Source organism: Eubalaena glacialis, chromosome 11 (genome assembly GCF_028564815.1).
Source record: "Eubalaena glacialis isolate mEubGla1 chromosome 11, mEubGla1.1.hap2.+ XY, whole genome shotgun sequence".
NCBI lineage: Eukaryota > Metazoa > Chordata > Mammalia > Artiodactyla > Balaenidae > Eubalaena > Eubalaena glacialis.
In genome coordinates this window covers 76,038,060-76,056,508 of record NC_083726.1, presented here as the reverse complement: position 1 = coordinate 76,056,508, position 18,449 = coordinate 76,038,060, and the positions used below count along the sequence as shown (strand labels likewise).

General features: G+C 33.6%; 1 protein-coding gene across 1 annotated transcript in view; it reads right to left on the bottom strand.

The window, feature by feature from the left end:
* Window positions 1-18,449, bottom strand: part of CPNE8 (copine 8) — a 302,153-nt gene that overhangs the window by 71,831 nt on the left and 211,873 nt on the right. Inside the window, exon 11 of the mRNA XM_061204630.1 lies at window positions 4,594-4,669. Within this exon, the coding sequence (XP_061060613.1) occupies window positions 4,594-4,669 (76 nt within the window). The remainder of the gene's footprint in view (window positions 1-4,593; window positions 4,670-18,449) is intronic.

Genomic DNA, 18,449 nt, shown 5'->3' with positions numbered 1-18,449 from the left:
TGTAAAGAACTCTTTGTTTTTCTTTTGATCCTTTAGAATCCTCTCTTTATCTTTAACTTTTGTCATTTTTATTACAATATGTCTTGATGTAGGTGTGTTTGGATTCATCTTGTTTGGGACCCTCTGTGCTTCCTGTAACTGGATATCTGTTTCCCTCTTTAGGTTTGGGAAGTTTTCAGCCATGATTTCTTCAAATACATTTTCAATCCCCTTTTCTCTTTCTTCTCCTTCTGGAATCCCTATTATGCATAGATTGGCACACTTTATATTATCCCATTGGTCTCTTATATTGCTTTCATTTTTTTTTTTTTTTTGCATTTGACATTCTATCTGCTGTTCTGATTGGTTAATTTCCATTATTCTGTCTTCCAGATCACTTATTCTTTCTTCTGCATTATTCATTCTGCCACTCACTGCCTTTAGCTCAGCTTTCATCACAGCAACTTAATTTTCTAAATTTTCTTGGCTCCTTCTTATAGTTTCTAGTCCTTTTTACAGTAATCTGCATTTCTGTCCATAGCCTTTCTTAATTCCTTCAGTATTTTCATTACCTCCTTTTTGAACTTGGTATCTATTAGACTGAAGAGATCTGTTTCATTGTCTGTTCCTTCAGGGGAATTCTCTTGGGCTTTTAATGGGAGTGGTTCCTCTGCTTCTTCATTTTGCTTATATTTCTCTTTCTCTGTGAGTTTAAGGGAAACAGCTATCTACTGTAGTATTGGAGGGCTATTTATATACAGGAGCCTCCCTGCATAGCTTGTGTGGGTTTAATAATTTTTGTCATGAGGGCTGTTTTTGGTTTGGATGCTTGCCATCTCTTTCCTCAGTGTGCGCTGGCCATTCTCCCCTTGATAAGGGGTGTGCAGGCACACGGCTCATGTAGGATCCCAGGAAGGTGGAGGCAGAGGTTGGCTCTGGGTTGTGGGACCCTTGGCAGCCATGGTGGGTCATGCACCTTCCCAGGGAATCTGGGGCAGCAGTTGGTGCCCAGTCACAGGACCCTCTGTGGCAGTGGTGGGCTGTGCATGCTCCCAGGAAAGCAGGAGCAGTGGTTGGCTCCCTGTTACAGGACCCTTGGCAGTAGTCTGCACCTGCCTCTGGAGTCCGAGATGGCAGTGGCGGCTTGTACCTACCCCTGCAGCTCATGTAGGTGGTGCCCTGCCACCTGAGAGTGTGTGCAGAGAAAGAAGCTCCTATGGTGGGCCCACCCCTCTCCTCGCATGCCCCCCAACAATAGCACCCTCCTTCTCTGGTGGGCCCAGGCCTCCTCTCACACCACACTCTACCCCCCTCAGGCTGTCTCCATGCAGCCAACCCCAGTCCTCTCCCTTGGGTCTGACCACCAAAGCCCAAGCCTCAGCACACAGCCCCCACCTGCCCCAGTGATGAGTGTCTCAGGCTGGGGAGTGCTGGGTGGATGGCACTGACCATGTGTGCAGGTCTCTTTGCACTTTGTCCTCTGTAAACCGGTTGCTGTGCTCTCCTCTGAGGCTCCAGAGCTCTCCCTCTGTCCCTGCTGATCTCCTTGCCAGTAAGGGGACTTCCCAGTGTGTGGAAAACTTTACCCTTTCACAGATCCTTCCCAGGAGCACAGGTCCTGTCCTGATTCCTTTCTCTCTCTCTTTTTTTTTTTTTTCTCTTTTTTCTTTTGCCTTATCCAGAGATTTTCTTGCCTTTTTGGAAGTCTGAGGTCTTCTGCCAGAATTCAGTAGATGTTCTATGAGAATTGCTCCACATGTAGATGTATTTTTGATGTAATTTGTGAGAGAACATAAGCTCCATGTCCTACTCCTCCACCTTCTTGATCTGATCTCAAGTAGGAAGTTTTTAAAAGCTCCGGCATATTGCTGGGGATCTAGAAGACCAAATACTTATGCAGGACTGTATGCATGGCCAGGGAAGACCTTGAGGAAGCCCTAACCTTCAACTCTGGCTGACTTTGAGTATCTGTTTAAACAGCAAGTAAAAGCCAAGGCAGAATTTTATACTTGGAGCATATAAGAAGTGCACCAACATACACAAATCTCTGTCAAATCATGTGTTGACCACTAGCTAACCAGGCACAGACTGAAATGACCCACACAGCAAAGAAGAAAGACTTTACAGAATTACTCCAGGAAAGTAACTAAACAAACAGCAACAACAACAAATCCCGGAAAAGCAGGGGATCTGATCTCCAGTGTTACTATATTATATTTTTTAAAACTTTCCAACATTCAACAACAACCAAAAATACAGGACATGCATAGAAACAAGAAAGTATGACCCATACATAGGAAAAAAGCAATCAATAGAAACTGCCCCTGGGAACTTGTAGATATGGGATTTATTTAATAAATTCTTTAAATCAGCTACTATAAATATGTTTAAAAAACTAAAGAAGCTATATATAAAGAAATAAAATATGAAACAATGTCTCACCAAATAGAAAAATCAATAAGTAGGTCAAAATTATTAAAAAGAACCAAATAGAAATTCTCAACTTAAAAAGCACAGTAACAAATGAAAAATTTGCTAGAGGAGCTAAATAGAACATTTGAGCTGGCAGAAGAAATAATGAGTGATCTTGAAGATGGGTCAGTTGAGATTTTCTAGTTTAAGAAAGAAAAAGAAAAAATATGAATCTGTGAGATATGATCAAGCATAACAACACACACACACACACATATATATATATATATATATATATATATATATATATATATATATATATATACTGGGAGTATCAAAAGGAGAAGGGAGAGTGAAAGGGGCAGAAAGAATATTTGAAGGAATAATGGTTGAAAATTTCCATGGTTGCCTCAACAAAACTGAATCCCTTACATGTGTGCAGAAAATGAAGTTTCAATGTATTGGACCAAGAGCTAGCTGTCCATCGAAATTCTAAAACTACTTAGACATAACACATAATGTTCCTCCAGATTTTCTTCAGACTGATCTCTTCTACTGATAATATGAATAATAAGAACACATTTTTATTTGAAGTTGTGGCACAAATATCCATGCAGGTATTTAATAAGGAATAATTGTTACTAAGTTTCTTTGTCATAACATCAGATGCGACACCAATCTCATTAAGCAAGCTTTGTCGGATAAGAGAGATCCAAAGAGAAGAAGACATTTTAAAGCTAAGGAAACTCAAAATAATTTATCTCTGGAGCATTATGTGACTGGCAGTAAATGAGTTCTAAGTACAAGGAGGACTAGTATGCATGTGTTGTTTCTCCTCAGCCTTGAGGGTTTGGAGAAAAAACAGGTGTCCATAAGTCAACCTGTCTTATATTACTTCTACTGTCTATTTAGAGCCTTAATATTCTGTCCCCGAAAGACCCAGATAGAAAAATTGATCCATTATTCCAACTTTGTCTTTGCCTGGGTAGCTTTCTTGGGATAAGTTTGCTGCATCCCCCTCTAGATATCTCGTAGTCAACTAGGTATATACAGCACCTATCAAGATAATCTAAATGCATTTTACGTGTTTGTCTCTCCCATTAGACAGTGAAATTTTCATTCATTGCTGCATCCTTGGGGCTTAATATAGAGTGTGGAATATAGAAGTCATGTCATAAATATTTTATTCATAAACTAATAAATGAATGAATGCATGGAATACAACTGCTTTAGCCTAGTAAAATGGTGATAGGAGAAGGAGATTCCTCCACTCTTAACTTAAAGGAGGTCAATTTTAGTGTCAAATAGTGTCAGTCTGGCAGGAAACAGTTATCATTATTGACTAAGTACTGAGATATTCTCCTTTGCTAATGATGTATATTAAATTTAAAAAATCACAGAGGGAACTTCCTGGCGGTCCAGTGGTTAAGAGTTCACCTTCCAATGCAAGGGGTGCGGGTTTGATCCCTGGTTGGGGAGCTAAGATCCTACATGCCTTAGGGTCAAAAAACCAAAACATAAAACAGAAGCAATATTGTAACAAATTCAATAAAGATTTTAAAAATGGTCCACATCAAAAAAGTCTTTAAAAAAAATCACAGAGAATGTACAGATAACAAAGCTCAAGGATTAACAGTGCTAGAACATACCTTATGCTCAACACGTATCTGGTAGTTAACTGGCAAGATAGGTTTAAGGCAGAAATAACTAGTGTGTTTGCTTTAATAACTTGGATTTCTTTAATGACTGAATCATACTTTCTCATTTCCTTCAGTCTTCATCTAAATAACAGTTAAGATGCTCAAACATACTAAGCAAAAAAACGACTTGTTATATGACACCATGCCGACACAGCAAATTTTTCTATTTTTATTAAAAAAGGATTGAGGAAGAGCTTAGGAAGGCAAAATATAAAGGCTGAAGCTCAAGGAAGAATAAACTTGTATCTATATTGAATGTTTTTAAAATAAGAAAACGTTTCATAGGCAAGAATTTTTAAATCACTCAAAGTAGATTCGAAAGACCACATGATTTGAAGAGAAATACTATTATTTAATCTCAAAAACCAATCTGCTCAATAAGTTTAAAGATTCTTACACATATTGGTAACCTTTGGCAATTATCTTTTGTAAAAACCTATTCCTTAAAAGAATAAATATACTATTCCAGAGAAAAATAATAATAAAATAAAATTCCTCTTACCTCATATATATTGAACTGTGATTGCCCTCTAGAAAGTTCCCTATAGCTTGTTGTAAATTCTCCAATGAAATCATGACTAAAATTAAGGGGAAAAATATACATAGTATTAGTTTTCATACAATTGTTAATTATGTTTTAAAGCTTTAAAAAATATAGTTTAATCATGAAAAAATGCTTGATATTATTATGAACATAACGTGATAATTTAAAACACACTGATACATAATTTCATTGTTCTTTAATTGTTACGTATACCCAAAATTACATTTTGTTAGTATTCAAAAAATATTTAATTTATCCCACTAATGCTAATATTTTAAATAGGTATATTAGGTTTAATAACTCATATCTCAAAAGCATTTCATCATCTATGCTATCCAAATGATTAACTATTAATTAGGATGAAAGTTTAAGACACTCAAAAATTTATTATTATCCATATCGATAATCACAAATATAATATACAAAATCTTCAAACTTTTCTATGACCAGGATGTAATAGGACACTATTTTTAAAAGGGACACTAATTTTAAACATTAACATAGAGAATATTCACCAAGCCTTATACTAATAATTTTAAAGTACATTGTTAATACCAAACATGGTTATTCTAAACTTCTTTACCTTAAAGCAATCATCACTGCCTTCTCAGAAAGCAGAACTTCTACAGGTGCCTTCTCAGTTTAGGTGTGGAAGGGTAAGGATTGAGAAAGCATATGTTAATTCTCACTATAAAATCCTTACCAATGTGATTACTGAGGCTGGCTTATGCAACTGTAAAACAGATGTTATGCATTCACCAGTTTAGAAGGGACTTGTATTCTACTACTCTGCACTAATTTAATGGTCAGCACTATGTTGAACACACACTGCTGAGAAATAAACATAAAATGCTTGTATTTGGTGCAGTGGTGAAATGTAATGCATCAGAGGAAGAAGATAAAGACTGTGGGAGCTGACGTAGTATAACAAACATAGGGGGTGTTGTCACTGCTATTTGTATCATAAGAGTTTAAGCTTGGCCCACTTGCTTGCAAATGTGAGGTGTTTATTACCATAAAAATGGATATTTTCCCCAAACTCCAGGCAGGTTTATGCTTAACTGTGATTCACTAAAATCCATAAACCTTCCATAGACCTGATGACCAGTAACAAGCTACAAGCAAATTGTGGCTAGCCAACAAATACTGATTGCTAAAGCTGGGATTTCAAAGAAAAACTTGCTGCCATTAATTTAAGAAGCGTTTTTGCAATAAAAATATATATTTTTAAAATTAAGACAAAACTCAGATATCCAGCCTTCCAGTTCTCCCTTATCTTAAAGATCTTGTACATTTACGACAATAGTCTATACAGGGCATTCCTCTTTACCCCAGTATCACCTTGACCTCTTTTAGATTTAACTTTCAAAAGCAGATCTACACACATGAAAATGATAAAAGGAAAGAGCATTGAAGACTATAACCAAATATATTTGCATTTTTGCATTTGTGAATCCAAACCCCAGTATTCACTCTTTCAATTTACACAGGGAAAATTACAAAACAGTACTTTTGTGCTACATATTTCTTATAAATAAAATAATTCTCTTTGACTTTTAGAAGTGCAAGCTTATAACTGTGATATCTTTCACAGAAAACTTAAAAATTCTGAGTTATGGAAATTCTGCTTAGAACCTATCCTCTTCCATTGCTATGTGTGTTTTATATAACTTAAGTAATAGTCACCGAGAAAATGTTCTATTAAAGCACTTCAAACACAACACTTTGATATTGATAAGTGTGGACAAGGCTTGTATAACCAGAGCTCACCACACTTGTGGTAGGAACCTAATATTGAAGGCTTAGAAAATGGCTGGATCATTTACGCCCTCATGGTAGTTTTCTGACTGTGTAAATTCTGTTTGGTTTCATTGTTTAAATTCAATGTTTAGGCCTCCTGCCACTCAATACTAATCAAGAACTTGGTTGAGAGAAGCAATAGTTACTGGTTTCCATTATTCAATTGAGATTAATTATGCAATTACTCAACCACATCTCAAGAACATGTACTACATCCATCTGGATAAAGCCTGTCCAACAGAGTGGCAAATCTGGACCCAAGTGCAATGGTCAGGTTTCCTCAACTGCACACTGACATGCCATGCTGAAGTCATGGTGAAACTTTCTAAGAAGCAGTTTTTGAACATTTAGTTCTGTTTTGTTCTTGTTAAATTTGTTACTCTGCAGAGTTGAGTGATTAACAAAGGGGTACAATTCTCTTCGGTCTCAGTGCTAGGAATCTGTGCTGCTCACTTGTGTTTCCTATTCTGAAAAGACCCTGTTTATCATGAAACGGATATTTTTGTCTCTGAAGTTGGTTATTAAAAGAGCTTAAGCCAAATTTGTGGCATATCTCTAGCAGGATATGTTTTCATGATGTGCTAGGAATCCTCAGCAACCTTTTCGGATATCTTACTCTTATTTTCCCTTTGCTTCAATTTCCTCACACAGTTTAGTTCACTATGTCTAATTATAAGCTTCCTTGGATCTTTTCAGAATAAGACAGAACATAAATAAATGAAAGAATGAATAAAATACTTGTTCCCCCTTCTGAATCTTGTTCAAGATGATTATTTTGCATAAAACACTTAATTTGCATGTCATACAAATGCAATGCCATCCTTGTGCTGTAGAGGAGAAAATGTACTGAGTCACAAATTACATTTCATGCTCCAAGACAAGATTTCTGTGACATACAGAAAACACATCATTGCATTTATTCAGATACAGAGAAATGGATGATCAAGAAGTGATGATTTGTCATAAGGTCATAAACATAAGTGGCAATAGCAATGAAATAGCCAAGCCTAGACATAAGGTGCTTTGTCTCAAGAATACATCTGAAGAACCTGGGTGGATAAGTGAATAATTCTCAGGTCAATTTTGTCATAGATCTCTTGAAATGCATGGGAATTTTTAGTTTCCTTTGTCAACTGCCGTTCTTCAAATATTATATATTAAATCATAGGTAAGTACTTTAAAGTAAGTATTGAAGGTGGTTTTCACTGATTTATTCTTATAATTATTTTTTTCCCTATCATCAACCATTAGTAGATTCTACTGAGATTAAAAGAAAGAAAAGTAATTTAAAATTTTTATCTGTTCACAACTGTCAATACTGTAATGTTGAAACAATTCTCACTATACAGAGAAATATGATGAATAGTACTTTGATAATAAATTACAACCAACAATTTCCTTGAGATTCAATAATACTGCTTTGCTATTTCCTGTTAATTTAATTGTAACTAAAATAATTATTCTATGTTATAAGTCTCAAGCTCTCTGACTGCATTTACAAAATAAAGTTTACTGCAGGGTGGTTGATCTGATTTGTGTCCATTTACATCTCTAATTTTTTTCAAAAAATTTTTTATAATTGATATATGTTATTTAAAATCTGAGGAAATGAACCAATATTGAGAGCAAATTGATTAATATTATAGGTAGTAGTTTGGCTCTAAAATGCCTTGTTTGAGTAAAGTGATTAAATGTTTGAATAAAATCTGAATATTATAATCATTTCTATGCTGAAACATGTAGGACAGTCCCTACTTAACAAAGTGTCCATCTTCCCCTACTTTTGGCATCTTGTTTCACTTATTTTTTACTCTACTGCTTAGCTATTATCTCCTCTAAGAAATCTTTCCTGCTTTATGCTCTTCCTCTTTGTTTAAAAAAAACCCAATTCTCTCTATCATCATACTTCCTATATTGTATAACAGCTGTTTATATATCTCCCCTCTTAGTTTTTATAACATACTTGAAGGTAAGAAAGATGATAATTTCATCTCAGTATTCTCAGCATCTACTTCAGTGCCTGGTAACCAATGGGAATTTTTGAATGTTGCAAATATACTCAAGTTAATATCACAGTCATGCTGTAATCTTACCTTGCCAGTAATATTAACAATTTTGCCTCTCATGAATTTTATTTAGCCCAAAAGAATGGCACAAGTGCAAAACATATTAGCCATTGCTACTCTATTTCTTTGAAACAACTCTGAGGGTAATGCTGATAACTGTTATTTTCTCATAGAAATGCACTCACATAATCACACCAAAGACATAGAAAAAAGAGACGAGAATATTGCCTTTGCTTGGCGTTTCCAATGATCTTCCTGAAGATCAACCTGCTTTGGGCAGAATAGATGATGCTTATTTTCCTCTCAGTCATTAAACTAATTTTTGCACGTAGGTACAAATGACAAATACATACTGAATCCATCTCATCCCCCTCTCTATCATCATGTTGTCTTGAGTAAATCAGTCACTTTGAGGTCTTTACGTCTTCACCTAAAAATTGGAGGCAATGTCTATTTACTGTTTTGAAAATAATCCTAGATAATTCATTTGAATTCTTTCTGTGAAAGGTGTTTAATTCCTTATAAAAGACATTACTAAAATACATTTTTCTGATTAGTAAGTAATATGACTCTAGACACTTATATGTATAGTTTTAAAGAAGCTTTAATCAAAATAACCCTTTGAAGATGTAACAGGCTTATGAATTGACATTTGGGAGTTACACATATACCTGTGGCTTGTACTGGTCTGATGTAAGAATGCTTAATTCATTAAGCATACCTCTTTTTTGGAGTGTGACATGTTTCAGGTGTGCATTAAAGAATGTCTCAAATGAGGATTTGTAAACAAACTGTATATTAAAGGTAATTTCTCTAATTGGGATACTGAAAAGATTTCAGCACAAAAATTGGCAGGATCTTTCCTATTTGAAACCAAGTTATTAATTCCATAGTTACAAGTAAAATGTACCATGGGACTTGTGATTTCCCATGATCACCACAAAAAGTCTTTATAAGTCCAGATAACAATAGCATATCAGCTGTCCCTGATTTTGCTTTTTTTTTTTTTTGCTTTCCTTCTAGTCAAAGCTTTTGACTTTGACCCAACTTTTCAGCATTTAGGAATGTTTTTATTAATGAGATGACACTAGCCCTCACTGATTCTTAAAATTTCAACAAAATCAAGTCTTTTTATTCTTGTAACTTCCTCAAATCCTGACAGAGAATTTAGTTTACTTTAAAAAGTCAGAAATATGTCTTTAACTATTCCTCAGTTATGAGTTGGTCTATATTTAAATCTACAGAACTATCATGATTCTTAATTAATTGCCCCAGTAAACACAGATTATCAGCACATTCTGACAAAAGTAATTTTTTTCTTTGTAATGTCCTGGTTTATTTTTACTGGTAGAAATTATTATATATAAGATATATATGAATGTATTCAATGTAGAAGTTTTCACTTATCTCCAGTTTTGTTGAAATTTTAAGTAATTTCAAAAGGTTTACATTTTCTTTGCTCCTTCTGTAGATTACAACAACACTTCTGAGCCTCCAAGAAGGAAACAGATATCACCCTCAAATATTAACAATTCCCAGGAGAAATAGGCTAATTTTATCAGTCTTATTAACACCTGCTCCTTGATCCATTTCTAATACAGGCAGAAATTTTAAAAGATATAAATACCATATATATATAAAATAAGTCTTCATTTCCTTTCGGGTGTAAATATATATAAAATTTTGTATAATCATATATAATGTTACATCTACATAATCATACATTTTAGTAAGTTTATATTTCACTTATTATTACTTAATATTTTGCTTATTAACTTTATTTTCACTTATTTTTTATCTACACAAAGAGTTAGACAAACCACATTTTCTAAGATAAAGACAATATTTTTAATGTGGTTTAGATATAGCAAATGATATATGCCATAATAAAGGAACTGTTCTTTATGATGATTTATCAGATTGAAACCAAAATTGTATGCCTAAATACTCCAATTTTTTAAAAAATACATGCTATATACGTATTTTTAAAGTGTATTTTATATTATATACATTATTTACAATGTTAGATTATTTAAACTGCATGTGTATCTATACTGTAAATTTTAACTACACATAAAGTCTAACTTTTTTTTTTTTTTTTTTTTTTATTTATTTATGGCTGTATTGGGTCTTCGTTTCCTTGCGAGGGTTTTTCTCTCTAGTTGTGGCAAGTGGGGGCCACTCTTCATTGCGGTGCGCGGGCCTCTCACCATCGCGGCCTCTCTTGTTGCGGAGCACGGGCTCCATACGCGCAGGCTCAGTAATTGTGGCTCACGGCGCTCATGTCGCTCCGCGGCATGTGGGATCCTCCCAGACCAGGGATCGAACCCGTGTCTCCTGCATTGACAGGCAGACTCCGAACCACTGCGCCACCAGGGAAGCCCCAAAGTCTAACTTTTGAAAGAGAATTACTTTCAATTTTTTTTTCTATTGCCTCTAATAAGTTTAATGTACCAAAATATTGTCAAGCAAAAGCTCCTCATTCAAATTCAAATTTGCCTAATCAAATAAAAGTGTGTCATATCTAAAGCCAAAAATTCTTAATGTAAAATAACTTTTACCTAGCAACAGTTTCACAAATGCAATTTAATTCATTATAAGGCAGGATGGAGTTTCTTTAGCTATACAGGACTTTTGGATATTTTTCTACAATTATATGAATTAGAAAGTTAACTGAGATAACATCTGAAGTAAAAATCTTCTCCAATTTTATGGATTTTTATTTTTAATTTAATTAATTAATTTATTTAAAAAATATATTTTTTATTTATTTATTTTTGGTTGGGTTGGGTCTGTTGCTGCGTGAAGGCTTTCTCTAGTTGCAGCAAATGGAGGTTACTCTTTGTTGCAGTGCGTGGGCTTCTCATTGCGGTGGTTTCTCTTGTTGCGGAGCACGGGCTCTAGGCACGTGGGCTTCAGTAGTTGCACCACTCAGGCTCAGTAGTTGTGGTGCACAGGCTTAGTTGCTCCGCAGCATGTGAGATCTTCCCAGACCAGGGCTCGAACCCGTGTCCCCTGCATTGGCAGGCGGATTCTTTACCACTGTGCCACCAGGGAAGTCCCCAATTTTGTGGATTTTTAAATACTTATGTTATGCATGTCACATACTTTTCTCTGTAATTTCAAAGTGATTGAATTCTAATCTTTAGCTTGAGCGTTAATCTCTGGAAAGAAATGTCTGTGTGATTCAGTATCCCGTTTCTAAAATATACACTATCAGTTAGTGAATGTTATTTTTTTCAGACTAATGAGAATTAATAAAAATAATCAGTATTACTACAATAAGCAAAGCAAAACCAAACCAAACAAATGAAACAGAAGCAGTATTAACATAAAACAATAAGTTTGATGTTGGCCAAAGGATCAAAGTTTAAAAAAAAATGAGATTCCATGCTTTTGTAGCTTCTTAGTCTTTCTTTGTCATTGGTTTATGCCCAAATAAATGCAATTCAAAGTAATCACTTCCTCTCCAGCGTATTAATACAGTAAGTCCCCTACATATGAATCTTCAAGTTGCAAACTTTCAAAGATGCAAACGTGCATGAAATTGAAGCTTGCCCTCCATCTCTTATTGCTGAAGATCCCTCAGCTCTATCATCTCCCAACTCTTCTCCCTCCTCCCCTCAGTAACTCTTCTTGCCTGTTCACTTGATGCCAGCACCTGTATGCCAGCTGTTGTACTGTATTACTGTATTTTTCAAGTTACTGTACTGTAAGATTAAAAATGTTTTCTTTATTTCTTTGTGTTTGTTTGTTCTTTATGTATTATTTGTGTGAAAAGTATTATAAACCTATTACAATACAGTACTATATAGCCGATTGTGTTAGTTGGGTACCTAGGCTAAATTTGTTGGACTTATTAACAAATTGGACTTACGAACGCGGTCTTGGAATGGAACTCGTTTGTACTTAGGAAACTTACTGTAACCTTTATTCAAGACTAAAAAAAAAAAAGCATACAAACACCAGTCATAAGAAGATAGGCTCAATTCATAGTTTAAAAAATGTTATTTTAGCTATGTAGCATATGCTTTTATAAATTGTTTGCTAACACACTGGTATATTTCTGGGTTAGTGCTCATAGATTAGTACTTAATTTATGTATTACTTTTTTCACTCAAACTTGCCTGAGTTCATAGATAAATCTATTTGCTCATCTATCTAGATTTGCTATAATATTGCTAGCTTTGTTTATTCTCTGTAAGCATTGACTACTACTGTAATGTCTTTAAGAGATAATTATATCATCTTAACTTGTTTTGCTTTCTCACAATGTTTAAGACTGGAACACAGGGATTCTATCATTTCTCTAACCAAGGTTCGTACTGATAGGAAAGTGCAAGCGAAAAAACCTGACAGGAGTAATAAACACACACACACACAACACACAAATCCCAGCCTGAAGTAGCAAAAGCTGGCAAGTTGCACACTACAATCCACTGCTACCTATGGTTAAGGTCTTTTCAGTGGCGAACAATCCCTTCTTTGCCTCTGGCATATCTTCTCTATTCTATGTGTAGGGACACTTTTTCCTACAGTGGTGCCAGAGTTGCCAACAAACATCATAAGTGTTCTAGCTCCCTTGCCATCCTTACTTGTGGAAGGATGCTCTCTCTGGCCACCAGTCTCCATACTGTCCATTACCTTCCTGACAGGCTGAGGTACTCCAAAAGAGACAAGAGAGATCAACTGCAAATGGTAAGTCACAAAGATGAGGAAATTAAAGTAAATTTGCTATTGAAGTTCTTCCAAACCTATGGGGAAAAATGCATTTTGGAGAGCTTTCTTTGATCAGTGTCAAGGTTTTAGATTTAACAGACCTAGAAACTAAAAAAAAAAAGTGTGTTTATACAGTAGAAAAGTATGAATTATTGCTGTTGTAGTTTCTAATTAACATGTATAGATAATTCAGATAATTCAAGCCTGAAAGTAGTCATCCAAATTGCCTAGAATATTTATCTCAAATAAAACCAAGTAATTCACAAAATTTACTTTTATTTTGTGCTGTGTAGATCAGGCATTGGTAGTAAAAAATATACATGTTATAAATTTAAAAAATGATTATCTCACTTTGGTGAAATTTCACATTTAAAGCTGACAGAGTTTACTGTAATCCTTGGCATAGATCTCATGTGGCAGCTCAGAACTTGCAGATTTGAAAGAGTTTCAGCTACAGGGAGTTGTGTGCTTATTTTTATATTAATATACTTCACATTAATATAAAAATAATAACTACTTATCACCATTCAAGATTTATAAGGTCTTTTTGAATACCTATATAACTATTCTTTCCACTTCTCTAAATGAATATTATTTTCTTATACTACGTATGGAGAAACAAACTTTTTAGGTATTTTGGGTGACTCTAATAATTCTTTATATGTTTTTGAGCAGTGTAATTTTTATGATAATGGTTTTAACAGTGTAAATATCTTAAAAGTATTAGAATATGGAAATAAGATAATATACCTCATAAAAGTTTTTTTTTTTTTTGGTTAGAAGCTTGAATAAGTTAATATATTTTAAACTATATGAGGCTCCAGAAGACTATGAAGCAAAATTTCAGAATACTTGAGTTTCCGAGAGATACAGATCTAAGACATTAATCAACATTAAAAGTACTGAGTGAGTACATGTAGATGGATAATCCGTATTTGTAGAAGCTCTTCTTCTTTAATACTAAGCATAGTAGGAACCTTGTGCTTAAAACCCAACCTAAAAACCTGTGAATTTTCTAGTGGAAATCAAAGAACTATCCATGCAACTCAATAAAAATAATGTTTTCCTATTGGTTCTACCTTTGGGTTCTACTGACTCTGGTTAAGTCATTAGGCTTCTTAGTAAAATTTTTCACCCCTCAAAATCATAAAATATACTTTCTCATACACTTCAGAAAAAAAGTTTAATTGATTAACTTGAGTTGTTCTGAACAGAATACCAGAAAAACGTTTTGGGTTCTTGGAAGAAAGGTACTATAGAAAATAGTAAGAAAATATACTAAGAAAATAGCCATAAATGCATAATCTCAATATATGTTAAAATTAATTTGAGAGGTTAAAATATAAATTTACAATACATACATTCCATTGGCTTGCTTGTTTAAACTATGCTCTATATATACAAATATATTAGCATGTAATATAAAGTGCATATATGCTCAACTCTTTTTGCATATTAAATATTGTATTCTATACAGTTAGTAAAATAACAATCAAGAACTATTTAGAGAGCAATGGTTTCAAATGGGCATTGTGAATGTGTGAAGATTTAAATATGAGAATATTTTTATATAGATCTAAATAAATATTCCAATTTTGAATTCACTTTAAATATAAACCATAGGGAAAACTGCACATCAAAAAATTCTTCTCTAGTTTGTATGTTTATTCTGTTCTACAGATAAAACCACAAACTAAGGCCAAAAAATATGAGTTAACAAGTATTGTATCTCTATTCCAGAGTCATAATCATAGAATGATTCTAGTAAATCAAGCAACTTAAGTAGCATGATCATTAAATATACATATATTTTCATATGTTTATAAAATTTTATTTCAAGTGTGTATCAATCTCAAGATTCAAAAGATTTGCTTCTGAAAAAGGTTGCAAATAATTCTGCAACACCCCTTAGTGTTGCATGTATGATTATAATTAATACATGCCCTATATATAATTAACCTGAAATTCGAAAGTTAATAATCCAGATTATTTTCACTTCCTTAGAAACATTACATAATACATATTATATATAGGAGAAATTGTGATACCAAATTTAGTTCTTTTTAAGGACCTTATTTACTACTCACAATATAGTTACTGAGTACTCCAACTGAATCTTAATGCCAAACAATTACATTTAATCTGTTTAAATATACACACGGAATAAATAAGAAAAATGCAAGAGAATGGCTTATTTTCAGATATTCTTTGATCGTGTCAAATTGAGTGCAATGCCAAAGATGGAAATTTTATGTGGTGCTAGCATAATATTAAAATGTCGCTAATTTTTAGTAACATAAATCTTAATGTGGACTATAATACATGGCTTAAACTATAACGCAGAAATGATTCAAAACATTATAAAACGTACATACAAAAGAAAGTTGTGCCTTCCATTTCTAATGAAGTGGATACTTGAAGCAATTACTTAGATAATATAAATACACAATTATCTGTATACTTTAAATAAAACCTATTTTGCAGTTTTTGTTTTCCCATCTTCAACTTGCATGTATAGGCACAAATTAGAAATTATGAGTACCAAAACTATGCACCCAAGCAGGTTGGAACTAAGAATATCATAACTGAATATCAGAGTTTACATATCAAAAACAGAGTAGAAATGCTTGATGTAGGAGAGCAGTGAATCAAACTTCAGGACATTAAGTATCTTTTAGGTAGCTCAGCTCAGTCATTTGGTTAAAAACTTTTAAAAATAAATAAATAACATCAAGTTCTCAAATATATCTGAACATTTACCAAAGCTAAGTTTTCACTGGTAGTGACAATATTCTGTGTCTTAGTTTTCCTTCAGATCAATACAATTTGCCTTTTAAGTGTGATTTGACTATAACATGAATAAATGGCTAAAATATTATTTTTGTCTTGTTTTAATTCTTTCAGGTTATGCCTGTTATAGTTACCATCAAATGCTAAAAGGAAAAACCTGTGCTTCAAGGGAAAGATTCTAGACTTCTGAATATCATGTTCCATTTTTCCTACACTAAGATGATGGGAGATAAAAGCAGCACTTAGAAAGGCAGTTATGTCAGAGGAATAAACAGTAGTTTGCTTTGAAAGCTATGACTACCTAATAGTCATATAAAATAGACAAGTCATTTCCACATTCTGAGCCTTAATTTTCATATTTAAAAAAGAAAAAACAATAATAATGTTTCTTTTGGGGATTTCTTTTTATAATTGCGAGGGAATATGTACAATTGCTTAGACTATTAAATTAAAATTAAAACTCTTATAAATAATAATCATGAAATTGAATTATCAAAGTATTCTATAAGAGAAATTTATACAACAAAAAGACCACACCACAATACTCTTCCTTTCCCATTCATATTCTCTCTTCTCTATCTCTTTTATCTCTCTCTTTCTGACTAGGCAATTTCAATGGAATATTAAAATTATTACAAAATAAATGTATTTGGCAAGTTCATGTCTGTAGTGAACTTCTCAGTTGTCAAATTTTAATAAACTGTTTTTTACAGGATTTACTTATTGCTAAATTTAGTTTCATGTGTATTTGGAACACTAATAGGTGATTGAGAAACATAGAGCTACACAACACATGTTAACACAAAATCTCAAATTGTCTTCGTGCTTAGAATCAGAGAAAACAGTGGGTGAACATTACATACCAATAATCATTCTATTTTATAAAGGACAAGCATCATGACTAACAAAAAGTCTTCATACTCACAACCAGAAGTTTCGTTTAACTGTAAGACCTTTATGGCCAGCTCTGCAGAATTTTCTCCCAAAACTCTCATGAAGCAATCACATATACTTAAATTGTTCCAAATAAATTTTTAAAGTAGAGGGTTCTCCAATTTATACCTTTAATTTATATTCCAACATCTCTCCAATTCCCTAGTCTCATAGTTCTAATAGCCTGATACACATCTCCACTGTGATATATAATTTTGAAAACAGGAATTGAGGGTGGGAAAGAGAAAAGGAAATACTGTAAATGGCAAAATCTTTAGCAGCACATTCTTGGGAGAGATAAAGAGAAACTGGATAAAACCTAGCCAGGACTTGGAAATATCTGAATCTGTTAGGAAGAGAGAGCTGAGCCATGTGTAAGAAAGCACAACAGAAATAGGTTGATGTCATTTGAAATGTTTTCATTCCTCTGGCATGAGATCATCAGGAGAGTTTTAGTATTATCTGATTGAGACTATAAAATAGGTTTACATTTGGAGTATCATCAAGACTAAGCAAAAGCTAATATTAGAATTTTAAATTCACCAAGTCCAAAACCAAGTCCATTATATACATAAACATGGTTTAATTGTATTGATCTTCTGTTCCAAATCTCAGAAAAAAATAACAGTTTCACCATCTGAGGTTTTTTATTATCCTATTCCAGAATGATTTTCTAAAATGGTTCTCAACCCAAATGTGCATCAGCATGACCTGGGGAGTTTTTTTCAAAAAACAAACCTTTAGACTGCACCCCAAGCCTTCTGAAGTAGAATCTGCAAAGATCCTATTTTGAGAAAAGCTCTCCAGGGGATTCTCATGCAAGCCTTCAGTTGAGACCACTGCTGTAAATGGTCCACAATGTTTCTGGCAATAAGAAAATTTCAATATATTTTGATCCTGATTACAGAAAAAGATCAAGGTTTTCTAGAGAATGGTGATGTCACTTAAGGTCATCACAGAGATGTGGAAAATATTCTTCAGTGTAAGCAAAGGTAAAACCTTTTGAATATGGATCAAAAATCTTTGTGGATGTAGATGGTAAAGTTACCTGAAGCCAAGAATATATAAATCAATGCAATATTTTGTCCAGTAAATTGGAGGTCAAAAATGATTGCCATGACTTAGGAAAAGAGGTAATGCTTTTTTTGCCTTTTCTTCCTTGGAAACCTCAACACATTTCTCATGCATACTATAATATAAATAAGCTGTATTTTTTCACACTAATTTTTTACAAAATTGCAAACTGGAAAATAGGTCAAAGTATACTATGAAATAACAAAAAATGATGAAAACAATGCTGAGCTGCTTCAGAGTTGAATGACTGAATATCTTATGTACACAAATGTCAGTCTCTCAAAATACTGTTGAAAACTCTGCTTTCTTTCATCAGGAGACTGTTCCTTGGCCAAAAGCCTCATTAAAGAAATTATTCTTCAATGTTTTGAATATAACAGAAACATAAAGTTTTTCATTTTAAGGACAAACACTGAGGATCCACAGAGATCC